This window comes from Anomaloglossus baeobatrachus, chromosome 6 (assembly GCF_048569485.1).
Source record: "Anomaloglossus baeobatrachus isolate aAnoBae1 chromosome 6, aAnoBae1.hap1, whole genome shotgun sequence".
In the NCBI taxonomy this organism is placed as follows: Eukaryota; Metazoa; Chordata; class Amphibia; order Anura; family Aromobatidae; genus Anomaloglossus; species Anomaloglossus baeobatrachus.
In genome coordinates, this window is record NC_134358.1 from 536,461,779 (window position 1) to 536,475,735 (window position 13,957).

At 40.2% G+C, this 13,957-nt stretch overlaps 1 protein-coding gene across 1 annotated transcript in view; it reads right to left on the reverse strand.

The window, feature by feature from the left end:
* Positions 1 to 13,957, reverse strand: part of MALRD1 (MAM and LDL receptor class A domain containing 1) — a 746,310-nt gene that overhangs the window by 655,195 nt on the left and 77,158 nt on the right. Inside the window, exons 3-4 of the mRNA XM_075315583.1 lie at positions 11,321 to 11,418; positions 3,622 to 3,783 (exon numbers count right to left, since the gene is read on the reverse strand). Coding sequence (XP_075171698.1) covers positions 3,622 to 3,783; positions 11,321 to 11,418 — 260 coding nt within the window. The remainder of the gene's footprint in view (positions 1 to 3,621; positions 3,784 to 11,320; positions 11,419 to 13,957) is intronic.

Genomic DNA, 13,957 nt, shown 5'->3' on the forward strand with positions numbered 1-13,957 from the left:
ATGACCATCTCCACCCTTACCTACTGTATCCTCACCTATCCCCCTCAGTGCACTACAGCGCCGCATGACCATCTCCACCTTTTCTTATTGTATCCTCACCCTGTACACTATGAGCCCTCGTGGGCAGGGTCCTCTCTCCTCCTGTACTTGTCTGTACCTTGTATTGTTTATGATTATTGTACTTGTCCCTTCTATGTATACCCCTTTCACATGTAAAGCGCCATGGAATAAATGGTGCTATAATAATGAATAGCAATAATAATAATAATTACTATATTGTGCTAAGTTTGCACCAGTGGGGCCAGCGTACAAACTGCAGTGTAAGGCCAATTTCACACACACTGTTTTGACTTGTTTGCTGCAGTGTTTTTATTTTTGGGGGGGAAATGTTTTTTATTTTCATTTTTTGTTCAAAAATACTCCAGTCTATATACACAATATGGGTGATTGTAATTTATGTAGTGTGTTACAAGACAATGAATTTTTTTCTTTGGTCTTTTTTAGAGATGAGCGGACCCGTTAAAGGTAGAGTTTGGAGGGTTCAGCTGGACTTTAGATAAAGTTCAGTTCGAGACCTGGACTTGACCTGATCCCCAGCGAAAGTCAATGATTGGGCAATTCGGCTCTCCACCCACATACAGCCAGCCAAATACAGAACACTTCCGGTGGAGGGAGGGGCAGGGGGTTTTTTTGGACACGCTACATCCGAAAACATTGTTTTTACCCCCCGTGAGAGCCATTGAGAGACTGCAAGCAGCTCGCACTGGGCCAATCACTGAGCGTACCCGAGCACCCCGTTGCTTGATTAAGTGGTTAGCATACGTACAGCACACAAATTTGGACACTGTTTTTTTTTTTTTTTAAATAAGTCTGTTCGGTACGAACCCCAAACTTTACAGTTTGAATTTGCTACTTTCTATTCTTTTTCTCTTTAGGCTTTTCCTTAAGACATCAATAACTCCATCCCTCTCTGAGAATTTTTTGTCCTTCTATTTTTTCCTAACTTTCTTCCAAAAGCCATAACTTTTTTACTTTTCAGTCGATGGCTTTATATGAAGGTTTCTTTTTTGTCATGTTTATTCATACCATTTTGTGGTTTAAGTCTTGATCATTTTTTATTGTATTTTCCTGAGGAAGGTACAGTGAATGTCATTTCTGTTTTTTCAATTTTTCTTCTTAAAGGGAACCTGTCACCACTCTTTTGCCTTATAAGCTGCAACCACCCCCACCGGGCCCTTATATACAGCATTCTAACATGTTGTATATAAGAGCCAGGCCGCCGTGTAGAACATAAAAATTACTTTATCAATCTGGAAATCTGTGAAACAGAATTTCTCAGGCAAACAAAAATTAAGTCCCTTTTCTAGAGCTGTGGTCATGTCCTTGGTCAGGGTTCTTTGGGACAAGTTATAGATTTTATGTCCCTGATTATTCAATTTCTCCATGAAACTTGTTTTATTCTCCTGATGTCGGCGTCTTCTTTGCTTCCTTCCCCCTCTGCGTGTAGTCCTCCTAAAGGGGCTATTCCTGATGGACCTTGACTGTCCTCTCCGCCAGTCCTTTTTTTGGGGGGTGGTGGTTCATCAGTCCCACTGGAGTCAGACTCTGTGGTCCACGCGCCTCTTTTAGTTTTTCCGAAGTTTTTAGAAAATCTTTTACGAAATGTATTCTTCTTAGGTGGTGAGCCTGTAGTTGTTATTCTATTCTTCCACCTAAAAATCATATTCGTTTCGTAATCAACTTTATCTCTTAGGAATTTTTCTTTCTTCCTTTCTTTGATTACGGTTTGGTATGGGATTAGTTTTTTATCCAGATTTTTCAAAAAATTCTGCCATTGATCTTGTGAAAAACGGGACTGCAATTCTCTTCTGAGTCTAATAAGCTCTTGGGTAACCAAATCGTGCTCTTCAATATTCTTTTCCAAAACAATGGTAAGGAATTGCATAGAACTTTCTTTTTGGACCTGTTCCCATTTATCTCTAAAATCAGAGTCGTGCTGGTAAAAAGAGATATTTTTCATGACTCATAGTCCTCTCGGCACTCTATCAGAGGCTTTATACGATGTCAGAGACTGGATCGTCCAAAACAGACTTATTACTTTTTCTGCCATAGTGGCAATCTTATATTCAAGACTTTTAGTACTAATAATGTCCGTGTCCAGCTTGGTATTGCATTCAGTGAAGAAAGTGCTTGCTCCCTGTCTCCCTGCTAGTAATCCTGCACCTGTGCCCTCCAGGCTGTCTGCTGCAGATACTTCCATCATTATTGCCATAGTGCAGTATTCCTAAATATAATTTTCTTTATGATACTTGTAAGCGTGCTAGTGCTTGTAGATTAGCTAAATTCAAAAAGTGAAAGCACCCCTAGAGGTGCGAAACGGTACCGTCGTCCTTGTGCTCCGCTCCCCCTGCTCCCTCATGTTTGTATCACCTGTCTGCAAAAAAGAAAAATAAAATAGATTTCTTGACACCGTAGAGTGCTGCCAAAACTTCTCTTTTTTATGATATTGGTACTTGCTCTGTCTTCTTGGCATATAGCACCACGGTAGTTCAGGACTTCCACTTGCCGTCAGCTGTTTTTTTCAGCCAAGTCCAATGTGAGGATACAGCAGCTGATCTGCACTTCAAGCACCCACAAGACAGGCTCTACATGGAATTGAGCCAAAGGACTTTCTTGCAGCATTTTCCACAGAGTGGTAAGCAGTGCAGTGCACAACTTCTGTTTTTTTCTTCTATTTTTATTATAAAGGGTTATTCATCTTCTCACAGAGGCCTGAGCTTTATAAGAGCCCACTGGTGGTGGCCGCAGCTTACACACCAAAAGAGTGGTGACAGGTTCCCTTTAACCGCATTTGCCCTTTTCATTATATAGTTACCAATATAACATTAATAAATATGCCTATTTATTTTATTTTTTTTTTATTACTTGGAAAAGGGGATGATTCAAATTTCTTTATTTTTTAGGGTTCTATTTTAGATTTTTAAAGTATTTTTTTTCCACTCTTACCTACAGTCTCCAGGGCTTCTGCTGCCTGCTCCCCAATCTCGTGTCTGCCTGCAGTCTCCAGGGATTCTGCTACCTGCTTCCTGATCCCATGCCTGCCTGAGGCCTCCAGTGCTTCTACTACCTGATTACCGTATGTCTCACCTGATTGCTTCACTGACGCCCATTGCCTGTGAGCCAACCCAGACATTGGACTTGGAGTATCCACCTCACCAGGTGAGCCAAAACACCAAGGATAGGTCATCATTATTATAATCCCAGACAACCCCTTTAAGAAACACCAACACTTTTGCTGAATTTGACAGATGGGTGGAGTCATGCCATATCCCGACCCGGATCCAACCAGCTTCACCGATTTTGATTATATTGATAAGATATCTTTGGATAATATAAATTTAACATAGTCTCCTGAAGTTCTCAAACTTTTACTTGTTTTACTGCCGTTCTGATACAAAAGTTCTCTTGAACTTTTTCATAAGGATTGAAGCTGCAATGTGATTCTACAGACGTGACCATTGTTACAATTCAGGACATCACTATATATTGTCTCCCATTGGATCTTAAAAAAATATTGTATGAAAGTCATTACGGAGAAAAATGAAATTATACGGCACTAACCTGAAATGGCTCCGAGCGGCTAACAGCAATGACCCCTCTTCTCCACTCATTTTTATGGCTCGAGTCTTGTTTCCAAATGTCATTAACTTGATCTTGAGCCTGAATTTGTAGTCCCACTGTGAGCATCGAAGTAATGTCAGCAAAGTAGTAGTTCATTCTCAGCTTAAGGAGAAAAATATCATATTGAGGTAAGTTAAAATAAAGCTTTTTCAATATTTTTAAAACTGTACTTAGTCCTTCTTATTTTTTTTATATCATTTTCTAGTGACCGAAGCCCAAAATCTCTAGATCAGACCTAAAATTAAAGTATGTGATAACTTTATGGTGTTTGTTTTGGTAAATATTTTTACTCCTTCCAAAAAGACAATTTTGGGGCATCGTTTCCTAGAATTGTTCTGCGCCATTCCTCTCTTACCCTTCCTAGAATTATATGAATTCATTAAAACTGGGTATTACCAGTAAGGTTTGCACACTCTTACATTGCCCAATCAGTGCTGACCGTGCCCAACTCCATAATGATACACCCCTTTGACAAATGGATCGGTAAAATCAAAATGCCAATTCATCCACAAATATTCAGGAGGAGTAACAAAGGAATACTACAACCAGATTTCAAAGTAAAAATGCTCCAGAATTGTTAATTCATTGGTAATACAGGTGTTTACTAAAACAAACATTGTCGGGAGATGTGACAGGTTTTCATTAACCCCTTCAGCCCCGGGGCACTTTCCGTTTTTGCGTTTTTTGTTTTTTGCTCCCCACTGCTTCCGAGAGCCGTAACTTTTTTATTTTTCCGTCAATCTTGTCATATGAGGGCTTGTTTTTTGAGGGACAAGTTGTACTTTTAAATGAAACCATAAGTTTCACCATATGGTGTACTGGAAAACAGCAAATAAATTGCAAGTGTGAAAAAACTGCAAAAAAAGTGTGATGGCACAATAGTTATTGGGATGTTTTATTCACGGTGTTCACTATATGGTAAAACTGATATGTGGGTATGATGCCTGAGGTCGGTGCAAGTTTGTAGACACCAAACATGTATAGGTTTACTTGTATCTATGGGGTTAAAAAAAATTCACAAGCTTGTCTAATAAAAGTGGCGTACGTTTTGCGCCATATTCCGAAACCCGTAGCATTCTCATTTTTTGGGATCTATGGCTCAGTGATGGTTTATTTTTTGCGTCTCGAGCTGACGTTTCTAACGGTACCATTTTTGCGCAGATGCTACGTTTTGATCGCCTGTTATTGCATTTTGCATAAAACTTGCGGCGACCAAAAAAGGTATTTTGGCGTTTGGAATTTTTTTGCCACTACGCCGTTTACCAGTCAGATTAATATATATATTATATATTGATTTTTTATTTTGATAGATCGGGCATTTCTGAAAGCGGCGATACCAAATATGTGTATATTTATTTATTTTTTAACCCTTTAATTTTCAATGGGGGGAAAGGGGGGTGATTTGAACGTTTAGGTTTTGTTTTTTTTTGTTTTTTTTAAACTTTCTTTTACTTTTTTTTTTTAATTTACTAGTCCCCCTAGGGGGCTATAGCGATCAGCAATCCGATCGCTCTTATCTATCTGCTGATCACAGCTATACAGCTGTAAACAGCAGATACAGTCACTTCCTGCTTCCCTGGCCTCTGGGCCGGGTGAAAACGAAAGTGAAACGTCATAGCTGCAGGCGTCATCACATGACCCTGTGCTACGATGGCAACCACCGAAAGTCACGTGATCACTCACGTGACTTCCGGTGGGGGCGGCGGTAAGTGAAAATCTTCCATGCGCGTATATACATCTCGCTGCCAGACTTTGGCAGCGAGATGTAAGGGGTTAATGTTACAGGTGGAATGCGATTCTACTCGTAACATGTAGGCACACATGTCAGCTGTTGAAAACAGCTGATATGTGTGCCGATCAACACCACCTGCCCGCGGCAGGGGGCGGGGCTTAACGGTACACGCTCCATGACGGATATATCCGTCCATGGTCATGAAGGGGTTAAAATACAACATTCTGGCTACCTGCAGCCACCACTAAAGGGAGCTTAGTAGCTTTTCGCATATTCAAGTCTGAAAGTTGGCTCAGTAGCTAAACCTGCTATGTATTTGGCAGATGCTAGACGTGCTACACAGCTGGCATCTAATTCTAACAACAGCAATCGGAGCTAGCTCTGTTTGCTGCTGTTTTACCAATTAAATACTTCTGTCAATCCCTGTGAGTAAACTTGCCAAGGCATCAATTCGGATGCCAATTGCCCCTCGATCCTATGATGTGATCACAGGGTGCTGATTGGTTATCTAGGCTGAAGGCCTCGCCGCTGCTAATTTTGTACACTTTGAAGCCTGGGCTACACTGCAATGCTCAAGCACAGGCGATCAAACTATTGCAAACTATTCAAGCTATTATATGGAGACACTAAAGTAAAGTATAAAATTAAAAAAAGGTTTTAAACGTAGTATAGAAATGAAAACTATTACAATTTGAATCATATCTCTTTCTCCAGTAAAAAAGAAATTACAAAAATAAGAATATTCAGTATTGTTGCCTCTGTAAAGTCTGATCTATTAAAATGGAATTTTTTAGCTCCTATATAAATGTTCGTAAAGTAGAAAAAATATATAAGATTATCAGAATTGCAGTTTTTTGGTTACTGTACCTCCCTAAATAACCACAAGACATAAAGATAAACATTGTTGTTTGTACCCTAGAAAGGTACTGTTAAAAATCACAGCTCGGCACGCAGAACACGAGCCCTCTTCACAGATTGATTGAAGGAAAAATTTAAAAAACAGTTATGGGTCTCAAAAAATGGCAACCCAAACCATTTTTTTAACAAAGTTCAGACTTTATGCACTAAAATGTAAAAGGAAAAAAAAAACAACTTTACAAGTTTGGTATTGTTGCAATCTTACTGAAAGGGGTTGTCCACTAATCGGACTACCACTTCCCAACCCGTATGTTTCCCCCATTTAAAATAATAAAATTGATACTCACCTTCAGTGCCGGCGCCGTTCCAGCAGTTTCAGCACTTTCTATAGAAGGATCGCGTAAATGTGTGATGTCATCTAATGCCAGTGGCCAATCAGATGTTGCTTCACTCTCCCCGCCTTTGGACAAATTGCTTACATCGGAAGGAAGTGAGCACAGCTGCTCTCTCATCCTCCGAATGTATGTGATACATCTGAAGGCTGGGAGAGTGAAGAGGCTCCTGATTGGCTGCCAGGATGGCATGACATCACATATTTAATGCGATCCTGGGATAGAGAGTGACGACACTGGAGGAATGGTCCCGGCACCGGAGGTGAGTGTAAGTTTTATTATTTTAAATGGGGGAAACATACGGATTAAGAAGGGGTTGTCTGATTAGTGGACAATTTTTTGAAGTGAAGAATCATGATGTTAGGCTATTTTTACCACATAGTCAATCCTGGAAAAATAAAACCCAAAAAGACAATAAAATCTTGAGTGACCAATTATCTCCAGAAGTCACCTATTTAGTAAATTGAGCCACCAATGTTTTTTATTCTCTCAACTTAACTACAGCTTTTATGTAAAGGTCTCAGAGGTTTGTTTGAGAACATTAGGGATTAGACAGTATCATGAAAACCAAGGAACACATCAGACACGTCAGGGATAAGTGGTGGATAACAGTGAAGCAGGGTTAGGTTATAAAAAATAGTATTCATTAAAATGTACCCACAAACAGACACACAAACATAAATGAGAATGGATCACGATATCCTTTTAAATAACCAAGGAATTTTATATACACACTCACTTTAGGAAAGGGAAGGGAAACTAATATAGCCCTATAAGGGTAGTGTATCCCTACCTAACAACGGAGGGTATGACACCATAAGTTAGCGACAAGACTTAGACTTCTATTCCTAATAAATTATCTTTATGCATGGCTGTAAGCCATGGATTGTTATTGAACAGGACCCGCTGCCGTCTCCCCTTAGCCTCCTGATGACCCTCTAAAGGGAGAGGAGAAACGCGTTGAGGCCTGGCAGGCCTGGATTCCTGCTTCTCAGGGAAGTAATTCATCTTTTCTCCCTGTTATACTATATTATATAGAATATGATTGGAGCAACCTTTTCTATTCTGCAGTAATTTGCAGGGGTGTCTGTATCCCATTTTTCTTTCAGCTCCTGGGGTATAATGGGGAGATTATCTGAGCCCCTTGTGATATGACTCTAGGTGACTGTAATATACTTGTGGGGTATACCACCCTGTAACATATGTGGTTGTAAATAACTCTTATGGATCACTACCTTGCATAAAGATAATTTATTAGGAATAGAAGTCTATACGTCTTGTACAGTGCTAGTATCATGAATAGGAATTCCTGGTTGTAGATCAGTAAATTGATACCTTCTTGATCTAAGGAAAACAATACAGGGAAGAGTATTACCATTTGGGAATTCATATATATTGTACTGTGCAAGCACCACTATAGGGCTTTCCATCCCATCCCTATATCAGGGTCAGGGAGAGGGAGAGCCGAGGTGGAACGGGGGCGCCCGGTAACTTATGGTGTCATACCCTCCGTTGTTAGGTAGGGATACACTACCCTTATAGGGCTATATTAGTTTCCCTTCCCTTTCCTAAAGTGAGTGTGTATATAAAATTCCTTGGTTATTTACAAGGATATTGTGATCCATTCTCATTTATGTTTGTGCGTCTGTTTGTGGGTACATTTTAATGAATACTATTTTTTATAACCTAACCCTGCTTCACTGTTATCCACCACTTATCCCTGACGTGTCTGATGTGTTCCTTGGTTTTCATGATGCTGTCTAATCCCTAATGTTCTCAAATAAACCTCTGAGACCTTTACATAAAAGCTGTAGTTAAGTTGAGAGAATAAAAAACATTGGTGGCTCAATTTACTAAATAGGTGACTTCTGGAGCTTACATGGCTGTAAAAATTGCACATTTTAAAATAGGGTTGAGATTACATGTTAGTCCCTTTTTGAGCACTCTACCCATCTATTTAACTCTGTTAGTTCTTGTTATAAAAAATAGCCCAAGCTCTGACCCACTAACGAGCAGTGCTCAATCCATTATCCAAAAATGGAATGAGTATGGCCCAACTGGAAACCTAGCAAGACATGGCCGTTCACCTACACTAACATCCCAAGAAGGAGAGCACTAATTAGAGAAGCAGCCAAGAGGTCCATGGTCACTGGAGGAGCTGAGAGCAGCTCAGAGGGGAGAATCTGTCCACAGAACACACATTACTTGTATACTAAACAAATTGGTCTTTATGGAAGAGTGGCAAGAAGAAAGCCTTTTGAAAGCAAGCCATAAGAAGTCCCATTTGCAGTTTGCAAAAAACAATGTAAGGGATACAGTGAGCATGCGGAAGAAGATGCTCTGGTCAGATGAGGCAAAAGTAGATGTTTGTGGGCTAAATGCAAAATGCTATGTGTGATGGAAAACTAACACTGCACATCACCTTGAAAACACCATCCCCACCGTCACACATGGTGGTGGCAGCATCATGCTGTGGGGAGGCTTTTCTTCAGCAGGGACAGGGTAGCTGGTCAGAGTTGATAGGAAGATGGAAGGAGCTAAATACAGGACAATCCTGGAGGAAAACCTGTTAGAGGCTGCAAAAGACTTGAGACTGAGGCATAGGTTCACCTTCCAACAGGACAACAATCCTATACATCCTGCCAGAGCTACAATGGATGGTTTAGATCAAAGCATATTCATGTGTGTGAATGGCCCCATCACAGTTCAGATCAAAATTTCATTGAGAATTTGGGACAAAACTTGAAAATTGGTGTGCACAAATGCCTCCATCCAATCTTCCTGAGCTAGATCTATTTTGGAAAGAAGAATTGGCAAAAATGTCAGCCTCTACATATGCAAAGCTGGTAGAGGTATACTGCAAAAAGCAGTAATTGCAGCGAAAGATGGAATTACAAAGTATTGACTTAGAGGAGCTGAATACAAATGCACATCACAATTTCAGTTTTATACTTTTAAAATATTCAGAAAACCATGTATCATTTCCTTTACACTTCACAAATATTTGCCACTTAGTGTTATTTTATTACATAAAATCCATATTAATTTGTGGGTGTTGTAGTGTATTGCATGGTGAAATTATTGAAGGGGTCTATGATTCTCCAAAAATCTTGCAATATTTGAGGAAAGCCAGGTAGGATAGGGTTAAATCCCAGCACTACAGGTTCTGATGAGCTGCATCTGGCTAGCTGTGCCTATAACCTGGCTAGGTGTTCACCTTGTTCTCTCAGCCTGGAAGGGGACCCTAGGACAGGAAAGAGCTTCAAGCCGACCTGTTAACACCTGCACAGTGAGGGGACAATCAAGGATCTCGCTGACCTTAAAAAGCCGAAGACTCAGTAGTAAAGGGAGATTTTGGGACAGAACCAGAGACTCCAACCCTATAGGGTTCACTCTACCGTCAGGCGGACAGAAATGGACAAACCACTGGACAGGGACCCCTAGTTTCTCTACGCCACGGGGACCCATTTACTAGAGACAGGTGCAGAGGAAGAAGGTACCAGAGTACTGAACTGGCGTAGGGACAAAGGGGACCTGAAGGCGAAACCAGCCGACCTCGGGTAACCTGTTACCACCTACCAGTCGTGAGTAAAGAAAAAAACAGTTGCACTATACCTCTGTGTGGACTACCTTCTTCCGACGCCCGTCACAACACCCATCCATCCTCTGGGGCTTGTCCCTGCTTGCAGAGGGCCTACCATCCAGGCTGCAACTACCACCAGCCCCAGTAGTGACATTCTGCAGCGGCGGCTCCATATATATATATATATATATATATATATATATATATATATATATATATATATATACATATAGCCGCAACACCGCAAGTAGCGTCACGTATAAACACTAACCTAAATGCCCTGTAAATATACTCCATTACAAAAAGGGCCCAGGGCACGGAATCGAGCAATGGCCACCACCGTGACATTCCCAAGAGAGACACTGCCCAGGACAGAGTACCCCATATTCCTGGGCCTGACACAGTACATTCTGTATTTTTCTGCCATGCTCTCCTGCAGAGCCAATATATGTTGCTTATGGTGCAGAGCATTTTGAAAGATGAATGCTCTACTGGTTGTATCACAGCACTAGGTTCCATGCTGGTTCTGGATGATGCTCTCGCAGATGCTTCTTGTTCCCGGTGATTGGTCTGCTTCTTTAGGGAGCGTGTTAGCTCAGTCATACTTCCTGATTTTCAGTTGTGCTGCTGGCTCCCGTGGGGCTCAGTGTTCAGATCTTGGTCTCTCGTCTCCAGACTGCTGTTTACCCATCTCTGCCTGTCCTCCCCTGTTTCTGTTGTGACTTCCCGGCTTCTGATCTGGGACTTCCTCCTGACCTCGATCTTGCCTGCTCCCTCTATTTTGGTACGTACTCCCCTGGAACACTGACCTTTGGCTTGTATCTCGACCTTGTCTCTGTCTGCTCTCCCATCTACTGTTGTGTTTTCCTGGTTTATGATCTTGGCCTGTCTGACTACCTCTCCATTAATGGCACACTAGTAGTGTCTAGCGCCACCTTGTGACAGTCATCACACATACATACTGTATATAATGATAAAGTAATCATTATATATTTTAGACTTTAGGTTCCTAATCTATTATACCTTTAATGCCACAAATTTGAAAACAGCATAGTCCAAATAGTCATACATTACCTGACATGGAATCTGATTCTCAGTTGGAAGGAAATTTCTGCTTCTTAACACAGCTTGGGTACTAGGTGCATTTTCTGATGTGAACAACAGAAAATGAGCTATCAGAAAAATAGAAAACAAAAAAGAAAAAACAAAATGAGTTTTCCTTTTTGTACACTTGTGGTAATCCATTTATTTCAAGAATTTAATTAGCATTTCCTTTTTGGCCATAAGTTACCCTGTTAAACTGCGTCTCCATGTTAAGCTGTTGGTGAGTTTTTGATGTTGTTGACTTTCCGCACTTATTGTTTAGTTACATAATTGCATAGTTACTTAGGTTGAAGCAAGACCTAGGTCCGTATAGTTCAACCTTCCTCCACCAGGTCTACATTTTGTCCCTAAGCCACTTATAACCAACAATGTTTTGTGTGCTGAGGAAATCATCCAGCCCTGATATAAAAGCTGTTATAGTGTCTGCCATTACTACCTCTTGTGGTCGGCATTCCACAGTCTGACTGCTCTAACTGTAAAGAACCCTTTCCTATTTAGCTGCCGGAATCTCCTTCCTTCCACTCGCAGTGAGTGCCCCCTGGTCCTTAGTATTGTCTTTGGAAGGAATAAGTCATGTGCCATCCTTTGTATTGACCACACATGTATTTATACATATAAATGAGATCTCCTCTGAGACGTCTTTTTTCTAAGCTAAACATAAATCACCAACAAAAGAAAGGGAGGAAGTTTAATAAAATTTAACTTTTATTAATTGAAAAATATAAAATCATGAACAAGATGTCTTCAGGAAAAAACAAGCCCCATTAAAGGGTTAAAAATATGTAACTCACAAAGTCATGTTTGGGAACACCATAATTTCACATAATAATTATCGTCAAAAACATATCATCCCGTATAGAAACAATAAAGATATGCAAATATTCCTGCAGTTATATGTATACCGTATAGATAATATAACACAAAAGTGTTGTAAAAATGCAGGACTCAGCCAAGTCAATAGCAGTAAAGTGACAATCGGTATTTTCGTTATATATCGGTGTTTTCTCATACATTTATATATTTTTTGGTGTTGAGCTAAGCTAAACATATCTAACTTTCCCAACCTGTCATCATATGGGCGGCCTCCATTCCTTGTAATAGTCTAGTTGCCGCCTTTGAACTGACTCTAACTTCTGAATGTCCTTTTTAAAATGTGGAGCCCAAAACTGGATCCCATATTCCAGATGTGGCCTTACAAGTGATTTATAGAGGGGTAACAATACGTTGGGATCACAGGATCTAATCTCTCTTTTTATACACCCTAGAATCTTGTTTGCTTTAGCAGCTGCTGCTTGACATTGAGTGCTGCTGCTCAGCTTATTCGTAATGAGAATACCCAAGTCCTTCTCCTGATCTGTAGTCCCGAGTTTACTTCCATTTAATGTATACGCAGTTATAGGATTACTCCGTCCTAGGTGCATTACTTTACATTTATCAACATTAAATCTCATTTGCCAAGTATCTGCCCATTCTGACATCTTCTCCAGATCTTTTTGTAATATTGTACTATCAAGGTCAGTTTTTAATATCCTACATAGTTTGGTGTCATCAGCAAAGACTGACACTTTACTATCAATCCCATCCACAAGGTCATTAATAAAGAGATTAAGAAGAATCGGTCCTAGCACAGATCCCTGCGGTCCCCTCTGCTGACTATAGCCCATTTAGAGAATGTTCCATTTATGACTACTCTTTGTTTCCTATCTTTTAAACTTGGTTGTTTGTTTATTACATGCATTCTTGATGCTGCATTTTTTTTTCTATTTTTGCTCAGTCGTTTAGCTTTGCTTTTGATTCCTTCTGGTATGGATATAGGAATGTGCATATTACAAGCTTTTTATGAATTTCTCCTTAATTAAAGCATAAAAAAATTGTTTAAAAGAACAGAGAGTCCTCAGTGGTTGATACCTTTTAATGGCTAACTGAAAAGATGGTAATAATTGCAAGCTTTCGAGACTACTCAGGTCTCTTCATCAGGCATGGTATAACACACAATCTGAAGAGTCACGTATTTATACACAACAGGACTTAGAATAGTGCAGTAAAAAAAAAAAAAAAAAAAAAAAAAAAAAAAAAAAGAACAAGTTATATGAAACAGAACTATCTCTATGGCAGGGGGACAAGCTGTTCTAGCCATAAATACTGCTGCAGTTCAGTGTGAAAGTTTTATTGTCCTTTGATAAGGGTCTGGTCCAGGGCTGTGACATGCTCGGATGGTCAGAGGAGCACATTACAAGAAGCCAATTGACCGTCCAACATACCTGAAATGGGACAGTTTTCATCCAAAACACATAAAAAACTCTATTGTATACAGCCAGGCTATCAGGTACAATCGGATATGTTCCAACAGTACAGATAGAGACAATCACCTTGAGGGCCTCAGAAAAACCTTTTTGAATCAAGGCTACCACCCAAGAACAATTGAAAACCAGATTATAAGAGCCACCAGAATATCAAGAAACCATCTTCTACATTATAAAACCAAAGAAGAGAACAACCGGGTCCCTCTTGTAGTCACCTACAATCCACATCTGGAGGTGTTTAGAGGAGCTGCACGGAAACTACAACCATTACTGCAAAAAGATGCCCGGTTAAAATCTATTTTTC